We start from the raw sequence: 22278 nt of genomic DNA on the forward strand, positions 1-22278 counted from the left end.
ACAACGATTCCCATCCTTTTTGACACCATAGATACATATGGACAGAACTCAGAATACAAAATAAACTGGCATAAATATGTGATGTACAGTCCCAAAGCAATAACGACATGGCCCATACTTCCCAGGGATCTTCAAATAACATATCTAGGGTTTACATACCAGGGGATTTTCCTGACCACAGATAAAGATCTATGCTTCCAAAAAAATATTAAACGTATAGTGATGTACTTCAAGGAAGACGCACAAAGATGGAAAACACTGCCGCTCACTATACTGGGATGAGCGGCAATGTTCAAAATTATAAAACACTCCCACAATTTTTATACACTCTACAAAATACATACCACCTACTCCGACGATCAATATTCCATGAAACACATGCTGAACTACGCTCATTCCTGTGGCTAGGGAAACGACCTAGAATAGCATTGCACCCCCTGCAACGCAACCAATATAATGGAGAGATATCACTACCGGACCTGGAGGCCTAATACTGGGCGGCACATCTAACACCAATCAATGACTGGATATACACACCGGGTAACCACCCAACATATAGGCTCGAGAGAGACATGATACAAAAAAAGACATTCCTCCATTACCTAAATGGCGGTAAAGGGGTCACACAGACGACGATAGAGATCTGGGAACAGGCAACCAAAGCAATTAGATGGGATCATAAAATCACGAAAGAAACACCCCTGTGGCATGGGAACTGGCTGAAAGAGGTAAAAAAAAAAACTAAGAGGGTTACGGGAATGGGATTCCATTGGTATTTCCACGGTAGGAGATATTATAGATAAAGGGGTCCTCAAGAGCTTTGGTGCTCTCCAGACTGAACTACAACCAAACCAGTTCCTTAAATATGCTCAGTTGAAACAAGCATGGAACACAGAAAATATAGCGGAACCCTCCACACCTGTCTATGCACCACTGGAGGGAAGGTTACTCCAAGAACGCCTCACGACAAAGGCAGTATCGGCCAATTATAAGACACTAAACAATAATGCTCCAGATAGGCTGGAGAAGTTGAGGGCCACATGGGAACAGGATGTGGGAGAAATAGAGGATGTGGACTAGGTGGCAGCCCTGATGCATCCCAGGGAGGTTGCAATAAAATCCTGGTTTCGGTTAATCCAATACAAGATTTTGCATAGAGCCTACTACGATAAGGCCAAATTACACCAGATAGGGCGTGCAACAGATCCAATGTGCCACCGCTGTGGACAGGAAGAGGGAAATTTCTATCACACAGTATGGGAATGCACACACATACAGACATACTGGACGGTTGTCCTAGCGGAACTCAATAAAATACTACAGTCAGATATTCCTCTAGACCCCAAATTTATCCTGCTAGGAGTTCCGAAAGACATAGACATAGATGGGTCAAAATTGCTATTCAGCACACTAGGATCAGTAGTAGTAAAAAGAGACATGGCGAGAAGGTGGGGAGATACGACCATGCCAACGATTCAAGAATGGAGAAAGGAAATGGATATTTACATGGCCGCAGAAAGGGTCACATATAAGGCGAGAGGTTGCCCGAAAGAATTCCATAAAGTATGGGGCAAATGGAGGGAATATTATGGACTTGATGTCATAGCAGACATAGAACAGACAGGCTCTGAGTGAAATATGAGACATGTGAGGGTGCAAATTGAACAAGAGACGCCCAAAAGTGAGTATAGAGATAGACAACATCGTAACGTGGGGGGAGGGGTAGGGGGAGATTGCATAATGGTGGTCCTCGCAGTATTCTTGGCCTAATGGGAAGGGTATTTGAAATGTGATATGCAAACTGATGTTTATCTCGGTCATGGCACTTGTGTGATATCATGCAACTTTATTTAAGCAGTTAACTGTGTTAAAGTTCAAATGCGATAAAACAATAAAAATATTCCCCCCAAAAAGAGTGTCTCTAAGCAGAGCCAATCTAGCTTTGGGAAGGCCAGCTAGGGTCACCAAACCATATTCCAAGCGTGAGATAACTAGGGATTGGACTGATGACTGGATGTCCTCACAAGGTAAGAATGGCTTGATCTTCCTTAGCGTGTTGAGCTGATGATTGGGTCCCCTAATAGTGGCACTGATGTTACCTTGCATATTTAGGTATTTGTACAGGGCGATACCTAAAGGTAATGCTGGAAAGGGGAAAACACAATGGGAGAATATTGATTATCAATAGAAATGAAATTGCAAAATGTTCGCCTAAGTTCTTGAAGTGTATACATTGTATTGTATTTGCTAGAAAACAAAATTGCACCTCCACAGTCAAAGCAAGGCATGGAACACCGCTTTAAATGAAATTGATGAAGAAGTCTACTTTTCCTGAAGGGACATTCCGATTATTTAATAGGAAGGTAAGGGGGATATACATTCTGTTTAGTTCTTGAAGCTCTGTTCACATGCTTCTCATAAAAATTGCTGCTGTAAAGCAGGGGGCAACAAATCTTTCGGGTGAGTAAAGACAATGTATTAACACGTCTGGAACAGAGGTCGACATCAGAGAAACTGGTGCAAAATACCAACAACAGAACATTAAACGCTTAACGTTCTGAGTGAGAACAATGCTTAAGGAAAAGATGGGGAAAGACCAGGAAACATATAATCATAAATTTAACATGCACCCTTTCCACATTTGACTCTCAGGGTAAGGAGAGTGAGGAGTCGAGGGTTTCTCAGTGAGGTAGCGTGGGGTCAAGAGCTCAGAACTCAACAATGAACCAATAGACATAATATAATATCCAGCTCAGTACTTATCTTTAGGTAAAAAGAAAGAACATTATTCTTACAGCAAAACATAATCCACTCAGTTTACAGCATTAGTTGTAGGGTTGTAATCTCACCTACGATCCCCAAGAAGGTGCTACATCCCCTCTGGTCCCATCTTCTTTCTCTAGGAGTAGTGATGTGTACATTCCCCGCTATATCATGCGGCATAGGAATTAATCAAGCACAGGTGAAGTTCACTCTGGATTACCACACCAGCAAATGCTTAGTTCAGCTCAATGGTCTTGCCACAACTAATTAATGTGAGCACAGAGTATACTGTTCACGCAGTAGATTTCTCAGTGTGCTCACTCTTTCAATTTGTGTGCAGTTAGGCTCTGCTTTACCTGCTCAGTGGAGCTGATGCTCCGGTAGCGCAAGTGGGCGTTTTTGGGGAACCCGTTCCTGCAGTAGCAGCTTCAGTGGTGCGGAGCTTTGGTGGCAGCCTTACTTGGGTCACAGATTGATGATGGGGATCAGTGCAGCATTCCTGCACAGCGGTGCTCATCTTCGGTAGTTGCGGCCTCTCAGGCTGGTTGCACAGATGCAGGTTCCAGGCAGGGTCTTTAGCAATGGGCATGGGTGATTCTTCTTGGAGCTGGTCTGACGTCAGGTAGTGGCAGCACCAGTCTTTTTGGCACATCGGAGGGTGCCGAATGACACAATGTTGCTTCTCCCTTGAATGGCTTGGTGCAGTTCACAATGGGAATGGCTCAAGGAGAGCCAGAGATCCACAAATAAGGGCCTTTCCGCTTCGCTCCACAGGCAATCAAGCTTCTTCTGGGTGTTCCTCACACCAGGAAGCTGCTGGGCTTCTCATCCTGCATAGGCTCTCCTCCTGAAGAGTCAGGCACTCTCTTCCCCTCTCTCAGCAGGCAGACGAGTAGACTTCCAGGTGCAAGGCAAACCTGTGGCTCTTCCAGCAAGAAGTGCAGACAGCAGGTAATGTCCCCTCACCTCTAGGAGATTGGCTGTCATGCGGATACCAGTCCTGCTCACACAGTTGTCCTTTGAGTGCTCTGCGGAGCATTCCATTTCTTGGTCAAGAAGAACTTGAAAGTGAAACAACGTAAGGTCATTTGAGTTACACTCTCATATCAATTTTCTAGATAGGGAATGTGGATCCACTAGAACTAGTTTGGGTCTATTCTCTTTCAAATGTAATTTGTCTGTCAGGCACAGCTTTTGTGCAAGGTGATGGCTTCACACCAAGTACCAATGGTGCTAGCCCTATGCAGGGGTATCCACAACAAGTACAAAATGAAGTGTAAGCTCTCTGCGCCTGGCTTTCCTCAGTCTTCCTGAAGGAGTAATCAGGGAAAGACAAAAGAGCAGGCTTGCTCAGAAACTTCCTCAAACAACATAAACTGCTGTCCCACCACGCATTCTTGCCATCTACTAAATGACAGTGGTCAGGAATAACTAATCATCAGCCTATAACAATGATCTCCTTGAATTTCTAAAAGTAGCCCTGTCTCCATCTCTCTCACTTCAGTGCCTGAGTCTTGCACCGCCTGTTAAAGGAATACAGTCAGTACACTCTCACTGTTTGGGGAAGCTGTATCTGCCCTCTATTTTGTGTCGTGCTAAAACATGGGCTATCGAAAATGGATCCCACAGGTCCCGGTACTCAGACTCTGACCATAAACAGAGTCCTACTATGACTCATGTGGTACACATGCACTGCACATGCATACAGTAGACACGCACACAGAAAGTCAGCGCAAATGTCTGGGGTTCACATTAAAACAGTACTTTGTACAGGTGAAGACACTAGCAAGACCGGACAAGTGTATTGTTCTAAATAAACAATGCAAAAACAAATTATTTTAATGTAGACTTTAAACATGCTTTTAGACTATTTGTTTTTGCATTTATTTAGAAGTGCTGCAAGTAGGAATGTGCCTGGCAGGTCCCCAGCAACAAAATTAGCCCACACACCGAAACACACAGTAGCCAGTCCGGCTGGTCGGTAGGCCGCACTCCACTCTACCACAGAAAAAAGGTCTGATCATAACTAATGATTCACAAAACTCAGTAAAGTGCCAGCACCACTTTGTGTGACTAAACCAGGGCATGGAGAGTATTCCTAGTGTAGCTATGGGGGCTTGCTTGGTGCATTCCTCTAGGTCACACAACAGGATATGGACCTCACATTATCATGGACAGGCCTAGTCCTCTGCATACTCACTAGACTAACTAGGTAAGGTTATAGGACCCAGCAAAATGTCAGAATACCAGTTTTGCATGCAGTCAGGAACTCAGGGCAGGGCTGTTTACTATGCCAGGGACATTCTCATCTTAACAGACCCCCTCCCAAGATCAGACTACTAAAACCTTGCTCCGCTGTTGGAGAAATGTGGTGGTCAGACCAGCAGAGCTGCTGGCAACCCCATCTGCATTCCCATGTTGCATTCTTGCTTTGTGCTCTACATTGGAATGACATAGACTATCTCAGCAACTAAGTATTCTCACCCTTCATTGCCATAAACCACTTGAGATATTTGTGATCTGTCTAGACCACAGTTTGGTACTAAATTAGTAAGGCCAGAACCTCCTCAGGGTCCACACTATCGCAAAGCATTCCTTTTCAATGGCAGCCCAATTGTGGTCCCCAAGAAGCAGTCTGCAACTGTTTAAAGACTACTTGACACTCTATACCCTAGTCATCGAGTTGAGGCAGCACTGCTCCATCTCTAACTGAAGCATCAGTCCGTACAATGAAGGGGCTGACCATAGTCAGGTGCCTTTAACACAGGAGCAGCACCTACAGCTGCCTAGTAATTCTCAAAAACCTTCTGACATACTGCAGTCCAATTCACTTTCTTAGGCTACGTGTAGGATTTCAAGGCTGTTAAGGGTGGAGCTATGATCCCACAGTTGGCTACAAAATGTCCGCACTATCCTTTGCTAAAAAGTCTCTCACTCATGTCTGGATGGTGGACAACTCCCATGTCAACAAAGACTGAATCATAGCATCCAAAGGACAGATATTCCCAATGACTACGTAATGGCAAAGGCTTACTACAGAGGACTGCCATACTTGGCTCTTGGTTTCCTTGATTACAGGAAAGTAGGATTTGCTTTCATGGTTACCCCCTCTTTTTGCTGGTGTTATTCTATTTTCTGACTAGTCTGACTGGGATCCGGCTAATCAGGACCCCAGTCACTGTGCTTCCTCCCTAAATTTGACAATGGTAAGTACTTTGGTACCTTCCCAATTGGCTACTGGTGTACCCCTGTAATTGCCTAGTATATGGTACTAAGATAACCAGGGCATAAGTATACCATGGGTCTCCCATAGGCTGCAGCATGTATTATGCCACCCATGAGAGACAACTTAAACTGTGACTACAGGCCTGCCATTGCAGCTGTATAAGTTGGTCCTAGCACCACTTGCAACAGATATGTTTCCTTAAATCTGACATCACTGCATTTAAAACCTATAAGTCACCCATATGGCAGGCTCTTCAGTCCTGAGGGCAGGGTACTTGGTTACAAGTGTGAGGGTGCCCTTTCATGAGCAGTGCAAAAACAACAGTTGATAGACAGAATGCAGAACAATGTCATACATTCTCCCCAGTACAGAGATCTGGGCCTAAATCCATCAATTTTTTGCTCACCATGCCATTCCAGTTTGAACCCAGCCATATGCAAATCAGTCTTGACCCTGTGCCTCATGGGAACAGTCCAGCCCGAACTGCCAAGCCAGGTCCTCCCTGGACTGGAACCAAGCATCCCAGGACCGGTTTTGGGGTTTCACCCCTCTTCAGCCAGGATAGCTTGATTCCAGTGGCATGGAGAGCACGGGGCTCACGTCTGAGCATACCCGTCCCACTTGGGGTGACAAATCCAAAAACAACAGTTGATGGACAGAATGCAGAACAATGTCATACATTCTCCCCAGTACAGAGATCTGGGCCTAAATCCATCGTTTTTTTGCTCACCATGGCATTCGAGTTTGAACCCAGCCATATGCAAATCAGTCTTGACCCTGTGCCTCATGGGAACAGTCCAGCCCGAACTGCCAAGCCAGGTCCTCCCTGGACTGGAACCAAGCATCCTAGGACCGGTTTCGGGGTTTCACCCCTCTTCAGGCAGGATAGCTTGATTCCAGTGGCATGGAGAGTACGGGACTCACGTCTGAGCATACCCGTCCCACTCGGGGTGACAAATGCAAAAACAACAGTTGATGGACAGAATGCAGAACAATGTCATACATTCTCCCAAGTACAGAGATCTGGGCCTAAATCCATCGGTTTTTTGCTCACCATGCCATTCCAGTTTGAACCCAGCCATATGCAAATCAGTCTTGACCCTGTGCCTCATGTGTTGTTTTTGCATTTGTCACCCCGAGTAGGACGGGTATGCTCAGACGGGAGTCCCGTGCTCTCCATGCCACTGGAATCAAGCTATCATGGCTGAAGAGGGGTGAAACCCCGAAACCAGTCCTAGGATACTTGTTTCCGGTCCAGGGAGGACCTGGCTTGGCAGTTCGGGCTGGACTGTTCCCATGAGGCACAGGGTCAAGACTGATTTGCATATGGCCAGGTCTAAACTGGGGTGGCATGGTGAGCAAAAAAACGATGGATTGAGGCCCAGATCTCTGTACTGGGGTGAATGTATGACATTGTTCTGCATTCTGTCCATCAACTGTTGTTTTTGCATTTGTCACTCCGAGTGGGACGGGTATGCTCAGACGTGAGTCCCGTGCTCTCCATGCCACTGGAATCAAGCTATCCTGGCTGAAGAGGGGTGAAACCCCGAAACCGATCCTAGGATGCTTGTTTCTGGTCCAGGGAGGACCTGGCTTGGCAGCTCGGGCTGGACTGTTCCCATGAGGCACAGGGTCAAGACTGATTTGCATATGGCCAGGTCTAAACTGGGATGGCATGGTGAGCAAAAAAACAATGGATTTATGCCCAGATCTCTGTACCGGGGTGAATGTATGACATTGTTCTGCATTCTGTCCACCAACTGTTGTTTTTGCATCTTTCATGAGCAGGGCCCCTCTACAAACCACGGAGTTGATTCCCCAGGCTTTGTAAGTGCGGTCAGCCATTTAATACATATAGTGGATATCAAGTCAAATATGAGATGTCTAACTATATATTGACTGCACCGAAACCAGTCATGTTTGGTATCAAACCTGTTGGAATCCTACTCCAACACAGATTCCAGTGTTGGATGTAAGATCCCATGTACTGGGGGACTCCCCTAGGCTGCCCCCCTGTATTCCAGGTGCCAGCCTTTTCGAGTCTAACAGCAAGCTAGTACTGTCGCCGACCATAAACACGTTTCTGCTGTCCTGCTGCTGAGCTGAGCTCAAGTAGGGAAAGGCAGAACAATAGGTTTCCTGCCACAGTGAGGTGTGACCACCTCCCAGACAGGACTTAGAGTATTGGGCTGGGGTGGGGTGCATTCCAGCACCACCAGACTGCTTTAAAGGGCACATTAGGTCCCTTCCTTGCATACTTCAGTTTGAGCCAGTTCCGGGAGCCATTGGCTCCCGCTCTGGCGCGAAACTGGACAAAGGACATGGGAGTATCCTCCCCTCTGTCCAGCCTCTCCTCCGGGAGGGATCCTGAATCATTCCAAACCTTTCCCTACGGTACTTAAGGGCTTACCTGTGGGTGGCTTTTCAGATTCGATGTGGGACAAGCGTCAAACTCGAAACTACTCCAGAGTAGCGAGCCCCAGTGCTGGTGTACTATCCTCATCATTTTGTAGGCCCCCTCAAAAGCTGCAAACCATTTGTCAATATCATCAACATCACTAAACTTAGGGACAATCCCTTTGGGGATTTTAGGGTCAAAGGATTCCTCCTTCTCCCTGGTACTATTGTTGCTGCTGCCATCTTTGGGCCCAAGGCCCAACTTAACCCTTCTTTCCTCAACGGCTAGTCTCCTTTCCTCAAGTACAAGATTTTTCTCCTCCAGGGAGAGTAAGTCAAGCATATCCTCCCCCCCCCACCTTACCTCTGGGGGGGTCTGCTAGAGTGACTCCTGTCACTTCCGATTGGTGATGGTGGTCTGGGGAAGGTTGGAGAGTTGAAGGTTTTACCTTCTTTCCCATAGCTATCATTTTGGGCCAGGGCCTCAACCGTACCTTCTTCATGTCCTTCTTCCGAGGAATGACCCTACCTCTCTATTCTTTCTCTCTCAAAGGAGCTGAGGAGCTTCTTAAGGTCCTCCTTGTTAGATGTCCCCTTGCAGCTAATGCCCCTTGCTTTTGCACAACACCCTTTGAGCCATTATCATTGGGACTTGGATGATTGCCAGGTCGAGTTTCTGACCAGTCTCTTTTTTAGAACTTTTCCTATCTCAACCAAGCCTTTTTAAAATGTAAGAGTGGAATGGGGGTTTACACAGTGCCCTAATAGTTCAATTCGAAAAATCAAAAAAATTCAGAAAAACTATTTTTGATGAGCAAGTCAATTAAGTTGATTTATATTGCAAAATTACTTATGAGGTCTTGGCAGCAGACTCCAGTGCACTATCAGAGTCATAGATGTAGCTGTCTAGTGTTTGGCCGTGGAGTTTGAGCAGAGACCCCAACCCAGAACCCGATACCAACATTGTATCACCTTCTGGCCAGAAGGCTTTAAATAAAGGGACCGGAGTCGCTCGGGACTTCCAGTCCATACCAGTGGCCAATGTGTTCTTTGTCTGTCTCTGCAACACATCTATACATGCCGTAATATTTACACATGTAACCCCCCTGGTTCACAACCCCCAACACTGGCGACAAGGGCGTGGGCGTTCGAGACCCCTCACCTCTACCACCGCCGCGAATCCTCATCTGCCGTTCGAGAGTCCCGCTCCAGCTGCCTGGTGATTCCTGCCACGTGGGGTCCGCACTGCCGGCAGATCGTCGTGCGAAGGGTCGCCCGCGAGCCACTTCAGGTGAGCGCTGCCATCGCCCCCGCACCTCTGCATCGCTCCAGTCAGCGACGCTCCAGATCGCGCTTCCCCAAGGCCCACGCTGTGTCTGGAAGCACGCTGAGGCCGGCACTCCTCCCGGAGGAGCGCGCATGCGCGATTGAGGCCTTCGCCTGCCTCGAGGGGGAAGCGCGTCTGAGCCAGCAACAAGGCTGGGAGAAGAGAGAAAAAAAAGAGACCCCCAGCGGTGAACGGCTGCCGTGCACAGGCAAAGGAAGCGCCAGGACCACAGGCTATCATCAGCCAACAAGCCTTGGCAAATGGAAAGAAAGTCACCAGAAGGTCCTCACACATTTATATAAAGGAAGCACTGTCACGCCACTAAGCATTGGCAAAAGGAACACAGGGATGTCAACCACAACACACAAGGGGAGAACTAAGTGAGCGATAAGCAAGAGCAACACCCACCTTACCAAAAGAAGACCAGGGAGCTGTGGACAAATCACAACAACAACAAAAAAGAAGGGAAAAGGAGCTAAGGGGGACAGAAAAGGACATACGTAAAAACAAAACCACAGGCAGTAATAGGGACAGCCATGACAGACCAAGCAGGGGCAGCAGCGGCCCACTGCAGGCGGCAGCTCCAGCAATGCCGGTGCATTCTCAGGTGAGCGTGCTACCCCCGTTTAGCGAACTAATTGATCCTGCCACAGCATCCCCGAGGTGGAACGTGTGGGTTGGCCGGCTAGACAATTATTTCACTGCCACCAGAGAAACGGATGGCACCGTCAAACGGTCGTTGCTGCTACATTTCGCAGGGGATGAGATATACAAGCTCTTCAAGCACCTACCGAACATGGGAGCCCCCACAGATTACGACGAGGCAGTGAGGGCACTCAATGCCCATTTTGACCCGCAACTAAACCCCGATTACGAACGTTTCAAATTGCGGCAGGCCCGTCAAAGAGAAGGAGAGTCAATGGATGCATTTCACGCACGCTTGAAAGAGTTAGCCAGCACATGCACGGAGGATGATCCAGTCAAGGAAGTGCGCGCGCAGCTCATCCAAGGGTGCTGAAACAAAACATTGAGGACGCTCATCCTCCACCAACCCAGGATCTCGCTGGAAGACATGCTTGTCCTAGCACGGTCACATGACCTGTCCGAGGTCCGGTCCACAGCGATGGAAGCGGCGCTCATGCCCACAGCAAGTTCAGCAGTGGCCATCAAGACAGAACGGGTGGATGCAGTGTACACCCCAGGGCGTTGCAGCAGAGGGCGGTGGCCCACCAGGAAGCCGCGTCAGTCGCAGTGCGGATATTGCGGCAAAGAAGAGCATGCCCCGAATGAGTGCCCGGCTCGAGGGAAGACCTGCTCGAAGTGCGGGATTCCGAACCACTTCTCCAGTGTATGCCGAGGAGGCATGCGGGGCAGAGGGAGCGCCAGACGACGACCACCGACCAAAGCAGTGAGACGCCTCTCGCTTGAAGAACCCGACACGGCACGCACGCTGAAGGTGTCCCCGCAGCACAGAGGATACCTCGAAGACCCGTCCACTGACGAAGAGGAGAAATGCCTCCTCATATCATTCGCAAGTGACCTAAAGCGGAGGCGACGTCCTCAACTGACGTGTGCAATCAAGATCGCAGGGTCCCCCGTCAGAGCCCTAATTGACACCAGAGCCTCGGTCAATGTGATGGGGAGCCAACATTATAAGAGACTAAACCCAAGACCACAACTCACACCGTCCAAGGTAAAAATTCTAACGTATGGAAGTCAGACGCCCCTGCCGCTAAAAGGGAAAATGACAGTACAAGTGAAGTCAGAAAGTCATGAAGTAACAACTACGTTCCACCTGGTTGACAGAGAAGCAGATATCCTCGTGGGGAGTCACACCGCGGAAGACCTAAGCCTGGTAACGTTCGCTAATGCGGTAAGAGTACTTCAGACAGAAGACATCTTGGAACTGTTTCCACAGTTGTTCAAAGGGCTATGGAGCATGAAACGACCTCCAGTGCGAATGCACATCGACACGTCAGTGAAACCCGTGACCCTACGGCACAGACGCATCCCATTCCACCTCCGGCCATTGGTGGAGCAAGAGTTGATCAAACTTGAACAACAAGGGGTGATAGAGAAAGTTACCGGATCCACCCCCTGAGTGTCACTGATGGTAATCGCTGAGAAGCCGAAACAGCCTGGACAAATCAGGCTCTGCATAGACATGCGCATGCCTAACCAGGCAATACGACGGGAGAGGCATTTGACACCAACCGTAGATGACATCCTTGCAGATCTCAATGGGTCCCGGTGGTTTTCTAAACTAGACCTCATCGCAGGATACCACCAGTTGAGGTTGGCTGAGGAAAGCAGGTACATAACTACCTTCTCAACACACCTGGGGCTCAGAAGATACAAAAGACTAAATTTGGGAAAATCCTCGGCTGCCGAAATTTTCCAAAACGCAGTCCGGGAAGTCCTGTCAGAGCTTCAAGGGGTATTAAATGTCAGTGATGACATCCTAATTCATTCAGCAACTTTGGAGGACCATCACCGGCGGCTCAGAGCCACGCTCCATCGCCTCGCGGAACATGGGGTGACTCTACACAAAGAAAAGTGCCAGTTCTTTAAAAAGACCATCAAATTCTTTGGATACGTGTTCAGCCAAGAAGGTGTTAAAGTGGACCCCCGGAAGTCGCAGGCGATTCGACTGGCTCCAGCCCCCACAACGGCGTCAGAAGTTCAAAGTTTTCTAGGTATGGCAACATACTGTGGGAGATTCATACCCAACCTCGCAATGGTTGCTGAACCATTACGAAACTTGAAGAAGAAAGACAGTGTGTGGAAGTGGGGCCCGGAAGAACAAGAAGCCTTCAGCAAGGTAAAATCCATGTTACTGGAAAAGACGACCATGGCATATTTCGACACCAAGCGACCAACTGAACTAATAGTGGATGCCAGCCCCGTAGGCCTGGGGGCGCTGCTGTCCCAGGAAACAAATCCAGGGACATGGGTCCCTCTAGCATTCGCCAGTAAATCTCTGACGGCAACGGAGACAAGATACTCCCAAATTGAACGGGAAGCACTAGCCATCAGGTGGGCCTGCAACCATTTTCACCTATATTTGAGTGGGCATCCGTTCCGCGTTGTAACGGATCACCAGCCACTTGTCCCGCTCTTCAGAGGAACTGCACCACACCCACCACCGCGGATCGAAAGGTGGGCGATCCAACTCCAGCATTACCAATTTGATCTGGTATACCCGCCTGGTGCCAAAAATCCAGCGGATTTCTAGTCACGCCACCCAGCCGGTGCCCCTGAGGAAACCCACGACCAAGAGCAACTAACGGAGGAATTTGTCAGCATGGTCACCCAGTGGGCGTGCCCAAAGGCCCTAACCCTGTCAGAGATTGAAACGCACACCCAGTCCAACAAGATTCTGAAGAAGGTGCTGGAAGCCATACAAAAAGGTTCATGGGCCGGGTTTCTCCAGGCCATCAGTGGATGGACCGAAACGGACCGAGCTCGCCTTGGGAAGATGTAGCGAGTCCATGAAGTTAGCTAGAATAGCAATGGGGTAACCCAGTATCCCTCAGAACCTGGGCAGTTATGCAAAAACAACAATTGGTTCTGTCGGGTAAGAATAATTTCTTTAGATATTGAGTAACTTCTTTAGTTATTCAGAACACAACAGCAATTTATAAAAATATATACACACAATGAGACCATAAAGAATATAAATGATTTTATAAATTCCGTCATTTATAAATACTTGAATTGAATTATGTGGCTGTCAAACAACGAGAATGATTAAAGAATTATTGGTGACAAGGTGACATGTGGTGCTCAGTGAAATAGTGATAGTGCGTACTATATACAAGGTGATTATTAAAATTCAGACAAAAAGAGGCCAGAAAAACAGGTAATTGAATAGGTCTGCAAATAGGTTTGAGTCAGTCTTTTAGCAGAGTCTTTCAACTGATCCAGTATTAGTCGACGTTTCAACCCTGACGGTGCACAACTGGTTAGTCAATGCGGGTCTTCATCAGGACATTACGAAGGGGGGGGGTTGGGGTTGACAGCCTGTAGGATAGCAAAGTATAAGGTCAAATGTGTGTAAGCAGGGAGGGGGATGCTCGTAATATATCGGCATGCAAGGTGAAAACTCACCTAGTGTAGTCCGATATTTCCTAAAGGACTTGGTTCGAAATCTTCGACTGGCAAGTGTTCAAAGATCTCCTGAGTCACACTAATTCTGAGAGAAAGGGGTGGGGAATAATCACGCATTGCCTATTGAGTGCTCTGCAGTAATCTAATAGGTGTTGGTCTATACGTGAAATAAAACTCACCCAGTATCTGTTTTGGGTCTTGCAATCGGGTTTCACATTAATCAAAAGCCAAGCGCAGGCATTCGTCCTGACTTCTCTGAGCGCATAAATCGCACGTCTGGGAGGTTCTGTATGGAAGGGAATTCATTAGCCTTTCCAGTGCTTGTTACATACTCTAATGTACTCTCGTGGGTGCTCGTCTATATTGGAATTAGCACTCACCCAGTATCAGTGTTATGTCTTGCAGTCAGGTTTCGCATTAGTTAGAAGCCGGGTGCAGACGTGCGTCCGGATCCCTCTGAGTGCGTTAATCACTTGTCAGGAGGGTTCTGCATAAAAAAAGGGGGGGGATTCATTAGTTTTCCAGTACCGTCAGTGGTTCGGTGTCTGGACAAACCACGATATATCAAACGCTCACCTTGGTGTGATTCACGACTGGAAATTAGTTAGAGAGGGGCTCAGGCATACGTCCTGTCTCCCCACGGCCGAATCGGTGAGTGCTCATGAAAGCGGCCGATAGATATACAAGTAGCTATGCGCGTACGTGGCGCCCGTCAGCTACAAACGCGTGGGCCACTAGTTGCTAGGTGACGCGTCCGGCGCGCAACGCCGATGCGTCATACGTTTAGAGACGGTAGCTAGGCAACCAAGTGACAGGCCTTACGTAGCTTAATGGGTGACGCGTTCGAAGATCTACTCGTCATGGAAGCGTTAGTTGGCCAATTGTGTGACAGATCATGCAAAATGACTATTCAATGTCTGAGGAGTAAGCCGTATATGTCAAAAGCAAAGTATGGCAATTGCTTAATCTTACTCCAGGCAAGAACCAGGGTTGCCGGTGAATATGTCACAGATTTAAAAATTGCCGCTGGAGCCAAGCACAATTTCCAGTTTAGTGGTTGGTGGCAGAATGTAAAAGTTGCCAATGCCAATGTGGGTGCAAACGTGTGGCATCCTGTCGACTTGATTTAGGTTCAACTGATTATTCTATATGCATTTCTCACAGCTTAATTAAAAATTCACAATTACATATTGCTTCATGCTTAAGATGCACAACATTTTACAGTGTTTGCATTGTAAAAACATGTGTGTACATTAACATGGCCATGATACTGTACCAGAAATTAAATGGCGAATACAGAGAAAAATTACAGCTTATGTCCAGTGAGAATGTTGAGGGCTAGAGTTGCCCCATTTGTTTTGCAGTCTCCTCCATCTCGTTCAACCCGGACTGTACCGAGTTGAGCGAATGAATCCATCTACATTCCCTGAAGTTCAGGGCCACAGAAATCGCACCCCCCCTTGCATTGGGAATGATCTTCTCTATGATCCACCATTTCATGCTGTCTGGAGGGTGGTTATGGGTAACAAAGTGTTCAACCATGGGAGCGCCCTGTACTTTGCATCTTATTCTGCTCATGTGTTGTAGGATTCTGGCTTTTGCTTTCTGGATTGTTTGACCAACATAAATCAGCCCACAGGGACAAAGAATAGCGTATATAACCTGAGAGCTATTACAGTTGGTGAAGTGAGCTAGCTTGTATGTTTTGTTGTTGTTGTATGTGAATGTAGTCCCCTCTTGACATTGGTCACATGCTTTGCAATGGCCACATTTGTGGTGTCCATTCACAGGTGGTAGACCAAAGTAGTTTCTGAGGTCCAATTGCTTGGGAGGTTCCAAGAATGCCCTGACAACCGTGTCCTTGATATTTTTGCCTCTCCTAAAGGCAAAGATAGGGTCCTGCTCAGTCTTAAGTTCACTCGCAACCAGGTTCCAGTATTTCTTTACTATCTTCTTGATGTCGTTGCTCTTGGTGTTAAATGTGGTTACGCAGACAATGTTGTTTGATGCGTTGTCCTTAACCTTGACTTCTAAGAGTTGGTCACGTGGACAGTACCATGCGCGCTTCTTTGCCCGTTTCAGCAACCCAGTTGGGTATCCCCTTTCCTTCAGACGGCTTGTGAGGGTCTCAGATTCCTTGAAGAAGTCATTTCTTCTGGTACAGTTTCTTCTTAATCTCAGATATTGCCCATAGGGTAAGTTATCCCTCAGATTTCGTGGATGATGTGAGTCATACATTAGTAGCGTGTTCCTTTCCATCGGTTTTCTATACAAATCGCAGTATAGTAAACCTTCCTCTACTCGGAACGTGAGGTCCAGGAAGTCTATGGACTCGTTGTTGCTCGTCATCGTAAACTGAATGTCACTCGTTCTTGCGTTGAGCCAGTCATGAAATTTGTTGAGTTCCTCAGTGTCGCCAGACCATACCATTATGACATCGTCGATGTAACGTTTCCATACGGTGATCTGGTTGAGGTATGGATTTCCATGATTGTACAGATGTTCCTCTTCGTAGTGGTCCATGAAGATATTCGCCAGGCTCGGCGCATAGGTAGCTCCCATCGCTACTCCCTTACACTGATAGTAAAATTGGTTTTTGAAAAGGAAGTAGTTCTTTTTCATTGCAATCTCCAAAAGCGAGATCAGAAAATCACTTGGAATCCAATGTGGTCTCTCGCGTTCATCTAGTGTTGCTCTGATGATGTCCACCGCTTTTTCTTGAGGAATTGATGTGTACAGCGAGGATACATCCAATGTTACAAGTAGTTGTGTATGTACATCAAATGCTTGTCCCTCCAATAGTTGGATGATGTGCATGGTGTCTCTTACATAGGATTTAGTTTTGGGGACACAAGGTTGTAAGAAGTGGTCAATGAATTGGTTCAATGGTTCCAAAATAGAACCACATCCAGACACAATTGGTCTACCAGGTGGCTTGACCAGCCGTTTATGCACCTTTGGTAGTGTGTAGATTGTGGGGATCCTTGGTTCTTTTTTGTTGAGGAAGTCATGTTCTTGTTGGCTCAGGAATCCAGCCTTCACTCCATCATTGGTTAATTCTTCTATCAATGATTTAAGAACAGGCGTAGGGTCACGTGGGGTTGGTTGGTAGCTTTCCAAGATGCCCAGTTGCAGTTCTATTTCTTCAACATAATCACTAGTGTTCTGCAGCACTACAGCGCCGCGCTTGTCTGCGGCTTTGATAACGATGGAGTTGTTGTTGCTTAGAGAGTTCAATGCCAGTCTTTCTTCCTTGGTGATGTTATAATGTATATATCTTCTTGTATCCAAGAGTTGCATGGTTTCATGAAGGACAATTTTTTCAAAAGCCAATATCTTCTCACTCATTAAGTATGCACCAGGTGTGAAGGTAGAGACAGGTCTGAAGTTTGTGGCTGCTGACTTTGGATTATAGATGTTTTTGCTGAAGTAATATTTCAGTCTAATCTTCCGAAAGAATTGCTGGAGCTCCAGTTGAAAAGAGTCGGGTATAACAGTTGGTACAAATGAGAGTCCTTTGGCAAGGACCTCCCTTTCGGCATTAGACATAACGTGGTCTGACAGGTTGATTATAGGTTCTTTCTGGTTAGGTGTATCATTTGGACAGGGCTGTAGGAAGGTGGATATCTGACTATGGTTACCCCCAACTTTTTGCCTAGTGTCTAGCTGGTTTTTCGACTTAGTTGGCCTGAGATCCTGCCATTCAGGGTCTCAGGCTGTCTGCTCTCTCTTTAAAATGGACTCCATGTACCCTAGGTACATAACCAATTGGTAAGGATCACCTTATTGGACCCTGTACAGTGTACCCTAGGTACCCAGGGCATAGGTGTACCCTAGGCCTCCCAGGGGCTGCAGCATGTATTATGCCACCCCTGGTCTGGCCTTCCAATCAGACACAACTGGCTGATCACTCAGCTGGGGCAAGGTCGTGTAATCACCCCTTGCTTAGATATAGTATGCCTATATCTACCCTTATATATAGACACATGTGTACCTATCAGTCACTCCTATGGCAGGCCTTAACAATCCTGGAGGCAGAGTGCTTGGTAACATGTGAGATGGTGCTCTAGCATGAGCTGAGCCTGTCTGCAGCTTTCGGAACCATGTCCTTATAGCTGTTCTATGATATAGCCTACCATATACTCTTAAAGTGCCTTATAATCGTAAACGGTTATGGTAACTATGGTTTGGCTTTATCAAAACATGTCGTGTAAGGTGTCTAACACTTTGGAATAATACCCCCATACCATTTCTGGTGATGAGGATATTATTCCTCCCTTCTAGAGGGAGAGACATGTTAAAACCATATTTCACTGTTAGCCTCTGACCAAAGCCTCAGCATCACAAAATGGATGCTGCTGCCACGACACAAGTCTGACCTCCTGCAGCTGGGAGTGATCCCAGCCAGGGAGGCCTGGACAATAGGTTTCCTGCTTGGGGAGGTGCTAGCACCTCCCCAGACAGCCTTTAGTGTATTGGGGCAGGGTGGGCTGAAAGGAATGAGACATGCCTGGGGCACACAAGGTGTTCCTTGCATAGTCCAGTTCAAACCGGCGCTGGGGCACTCCAGCCCCAGCTCTGGCGCGAAACTGGACAAAGGGAAGTGGGTGTAACCACCCCCTCCCAGGTCCCACCCATAAGGCGTGACCTAGCAGGTATCCCAGCCCCCCAGATTAGTATAAGAGTGGGAGTTGGGCCTCAAGACTTTAGATTATCCTGAACCTGCAAACTTGAACAGAAACTCTGGACCTTCGACATTCGATGAAAGAAGAAGACTGAAGAATCTCCCTTGTAGCCAAGGAGTGGCTACCCTGTGCAAACAGGCACCATCAAGAGACTACCCTTTGCTTTGCCCACGTTCTACGAGGAACCGACTGCAGAGCCCGACCAGAGCCTTGACTTCCAGACTTCTCCGACCCTGATCCACATCCACAGCAAAGCTGAGATCCGTGGAGGCGACGAGCGACGTGGGACCGGCTACCTGGGAAAAGTGGCTAGTAACTTAAAGCGCAGCTTCTGAGGCACCCTCGAAGTTGTGCACCGGGGATTGAGAAGCCCCAACCCCAAGCACCATCTGCACCGAAGATCAGCCCCCCACACTCCACGAGTCCTGCGTGGGGCCCTTCTGCATTTTCCTGCTTGCCGCGTCTGTCCGGTTGCTTGCCTGCTGGCTGGTGGCCTTTGTGACGACGCACCCCGAAATCTTCTGCGCTGGTTTGGCTCCTCCAGACTGGCTCCCGCTTCTCTGCAAAGAAGAAGCACCCCAGACCTTCCTGGTCTGCACCAGAAGCAAGTCCTCCGTTCTTCGTGGGTTCAGCTTGCCAAGGCTTGGTGAGTCCTAGTCCAACTTCGACGCCGCCGACAGCAAGAGCCTTCGTGGGACAGCTCGCCTCCTGGTCCTGGTCGTCCTCGACGCTTCCTGGTCCTCCTGGCTGCAGCGACAAGCTTCACCTTCACCTGCAATCTTCACGACATCGCCTGGTTCCTTCCTGGTTCCACGTGGTCACTGGCTAGTGACCTTGACTTTGTCCCTTCTGCTTGCAGGTCTCCTCTCTTCTTGATCCCAGCCTTGGGATCCACCGGACACTCTTCACTGACTGCCTGTCAGCATCTTTCTTCAGGCATCCATAGGAGTCGACGACGAAAACCGACGCATCTTCACCCCTATGCACCCACAGCCTGTGGGCTAGGTAACTTGGGTACTCCGGTGCTCATCAGGATAGTGACTATCCTAGTGTCTAGTTTTCCAGTCTCAACTTCCTAGCTACTCCGGAAGTGTCCTAAATCTACCGTTTTCTAAACTGTACTATTGCTATTGACTTTTACGCATTACGCGTGAGTGTTTCCACTCTGCACACGAATCCCGTGGGCCTCCCACTTCCTAACTAACGCTAGTGTAGTGTAGCCCCAGCGATTCCCTAGGCCTAGGCCTATTCTATTTCCGTGACAGTGGTCCTTATACCACTTACTTAGTATATGGTTTGCGTGGCCCCTAGGGCCTAACTGTATTACTTACCTGTGTGACTTAATGTATGCTTAAATAAGACTGTGTTGTACTTACCTCTAATCTCATAAAGAGTGCTGAGGGTTTGACTAGAATAAATACACTTTATTTTATATATATATCTGTTGTGGTGTCCTTTCATTTGGTATTCAAGGGATTATATATGGTATCACAGCTGGCTTCACATGCCATTCAGAGTTTAGCCTAAGACTGCTCTTGTCCATGCTACCACTAGGATAGCTGGTCTATAAGGTTGACTTTACAACCAATCACCATAAGGGTATTTGGACTGATATAAGGTGTACACTAGAACAAGTGACATCATACATCAGGCCAACTTCTCACAAGGGCCTTGTAGTCTGTGTTGTCAAGATGTTAGTATTGTGTACTGAGGCAAGCATCTCCTCGTTTATGGGTAACCCTGAGGTATTGCTGGTGTTGTTATCAAGGGGGGTAAGGATTGAGATTTTGACGGTGTTGTTGTCTACAGTGGTTAGGGCGTGCTCACTTTGTAACTGGATTGTCTCGTGATTCCCTCTACGGGTGTCTACCATCTGTAGGTTTGTCTCCGTGTGGAGATCTCCCCATGCGTTTCTGGCTGATAGAAGCGGACACGGGATGGTCCCTGCTGTGTGTTCCTGCCTCTGTTCCAACCCCTTGGTCTTTCCCAATTCTGTGTCTTCCCTCCCCCCCTGTTTGCCTGCCGGTAGCCTTCCCCTAAAAAATGGGGGCCCTGGTTTCCTTGGTAACTAGTGGAGGGTCTATCAGACTCAGAGTCTGTGCCACTTCCTGCCGAAGAATCGGAGAATGTTTTAAACCTTCTTGGGCCCTGTCTACTTCTATTGGAAAAGAAGCCCTGGCTGTCCTGTTGGTAATAGTCGTCAGCCAGGTAGGGGTACGTTGTGTTTTTGTCGTAGTTCCTTATGTCTTTTGCAAGTTTGTCTAATTTCCTATTCAGTGTGACTGTGTTAAAGTCAGCTAATGTTTTTTCTGCTCGCTCTAATGCTTCTCTGGCGTTTGAGAGGGTTCTATCATCCAGTATTTCCTTCTTTAAATCAGCGATTTCTTGAGAGAGTTTTTTAACGTATTCAATCGCAGTCTCTACCCCAAGTACCATCCAATGTCTGGAGCAGTTGTTCGCTACGTAGCTAAACCCTTCCCTAAATTTTGGGATGTCTATGAAGATGGCAGGTTCGTTACGAACTTGCAATCCTTTGGGAATTATGTTGGATTGCAGGTACTTAGTTAGTACGTGTCCATGCAGACGCGATCTGATGAGTTTCTTTTCTAGTCTCTCTATTTTGGCTAGTTTCTCATTGAAGCCTATATCGACTGACACTCTGTCTGAACCTAGAAGAAAATTGGAAGTACCCTGATCTTGAATTAGCTTTGCTATGTAATCTTCACTGTAAGGCAGAGTTTCCTTTTCAGACATGCTACAAGAATACAGAAAACAAACAATTTCCAAACAACAAGTAATATACACAGTACAAACGATACTTCCAAAAAACAATAAATGAGAGAAAAACCCTCGCAGGTATAGACCTGCACTAATCCAACTAGAATAGCAATGGGGTAATACAGTATCCCTCAGAACCTGGGCAGTTATGCAAAAACAACAATTGGTTCTGTCGGGTAAGAATAATTTCTTTAGATATTGAGTAACTTCTTTAGTTATTCAGAACACAACAGCAATTTATAAAAATATATACACACAATGAGACCATAAAGAATATAAATGATTTTATAAATTCCGTCATTTATGAAGAGCTGAGCGCCGCAGCTAGCAGGGTGGTGTTAAGAGGGTCACGCATTGTCATGCCCCTAACCCTCCAGGACCAAGTAACTGCCCTAGCCCATGAGGGTCATCATGGCACCAGACGGATGAAAGCCAGGTTGCGGGAGAAGGTCTGGTTCCCAAATCTAGAAGAAACAGTAGAAGATTTTGTGCGCAGGTGCCGAGCTTGTCAGCTGACTGGTTGTTCGGAAGCTCCAGCCCCAGTGATCACTGAGGAACCGGCTCCGTCACCCTGGTCGTGGATCAGTCTCGACTTTGGGAGCTTCCCCGATGGGCGAGTGACAGCTGTTCTGACAGATGGATACACGAAATATCTAGTGGTGGAAGTACTACCGTCAACCGTGTTCGACCACCTAGTACCAATGCTGGACAAGATGTTCGCACTCTTCGGACTACCGCATGTGGTCAAGACAGACAATGGACCCCCATTCCAAGGGCACGAGTTCAGGGATTTTCTGCTGCGCTTTGTTGTCAAACACCACTGCATCACGCCGCAGTGGCCGCAAGCAAATGGAGAGGCCGAAAGATTCATGCGGACACTGAACAAAGTGTTACGGATATCTGTGGCCGAACAGTCCGACCCGGAAGTCGCGCTTCAAAAGTTCCTGCGGGAATACCGGAGCACTCCACACTGCACCACTCAAAGGTCTCCG

General features: G+C 47.5%; 1 protein-coding gene across 1 annotated transcript in view; it reads right to left on the reverse strand.

The window, feature by feature from the left end:
- LOC146806089 (secreted frizzled-related protein 2-like) overlaps positions 1-22278 on the reverse strand; it is a 127228-nt gene that overhangs the window by 103398 nt on the left and 1552 nt on the right. Inside the window, exon 2 of the mRNA XM_085623414.1 lies at positions 9549-9865. Within this exon, the coding sequence (XP_085479540.1) occupies positions 9549-9865 (317 nt within the window). The remainder of the gene's footprint in view (positions 1-9548; positions 9866-22278) is intronic.

The sequence above is a fragment of the Triturus cristatus genome, chromosome 8, assembly GCF_964204655.1.
Source record: "Triturus cristatus chromosome 8, aTriCri1.1, whole genome shotgun sequence".
Lineage (NCBI taxonomy): Eukaryota > Metazoa > Chordata > Amphibia > Caudata > Salamandridae > Triturus > Triturus cristatus.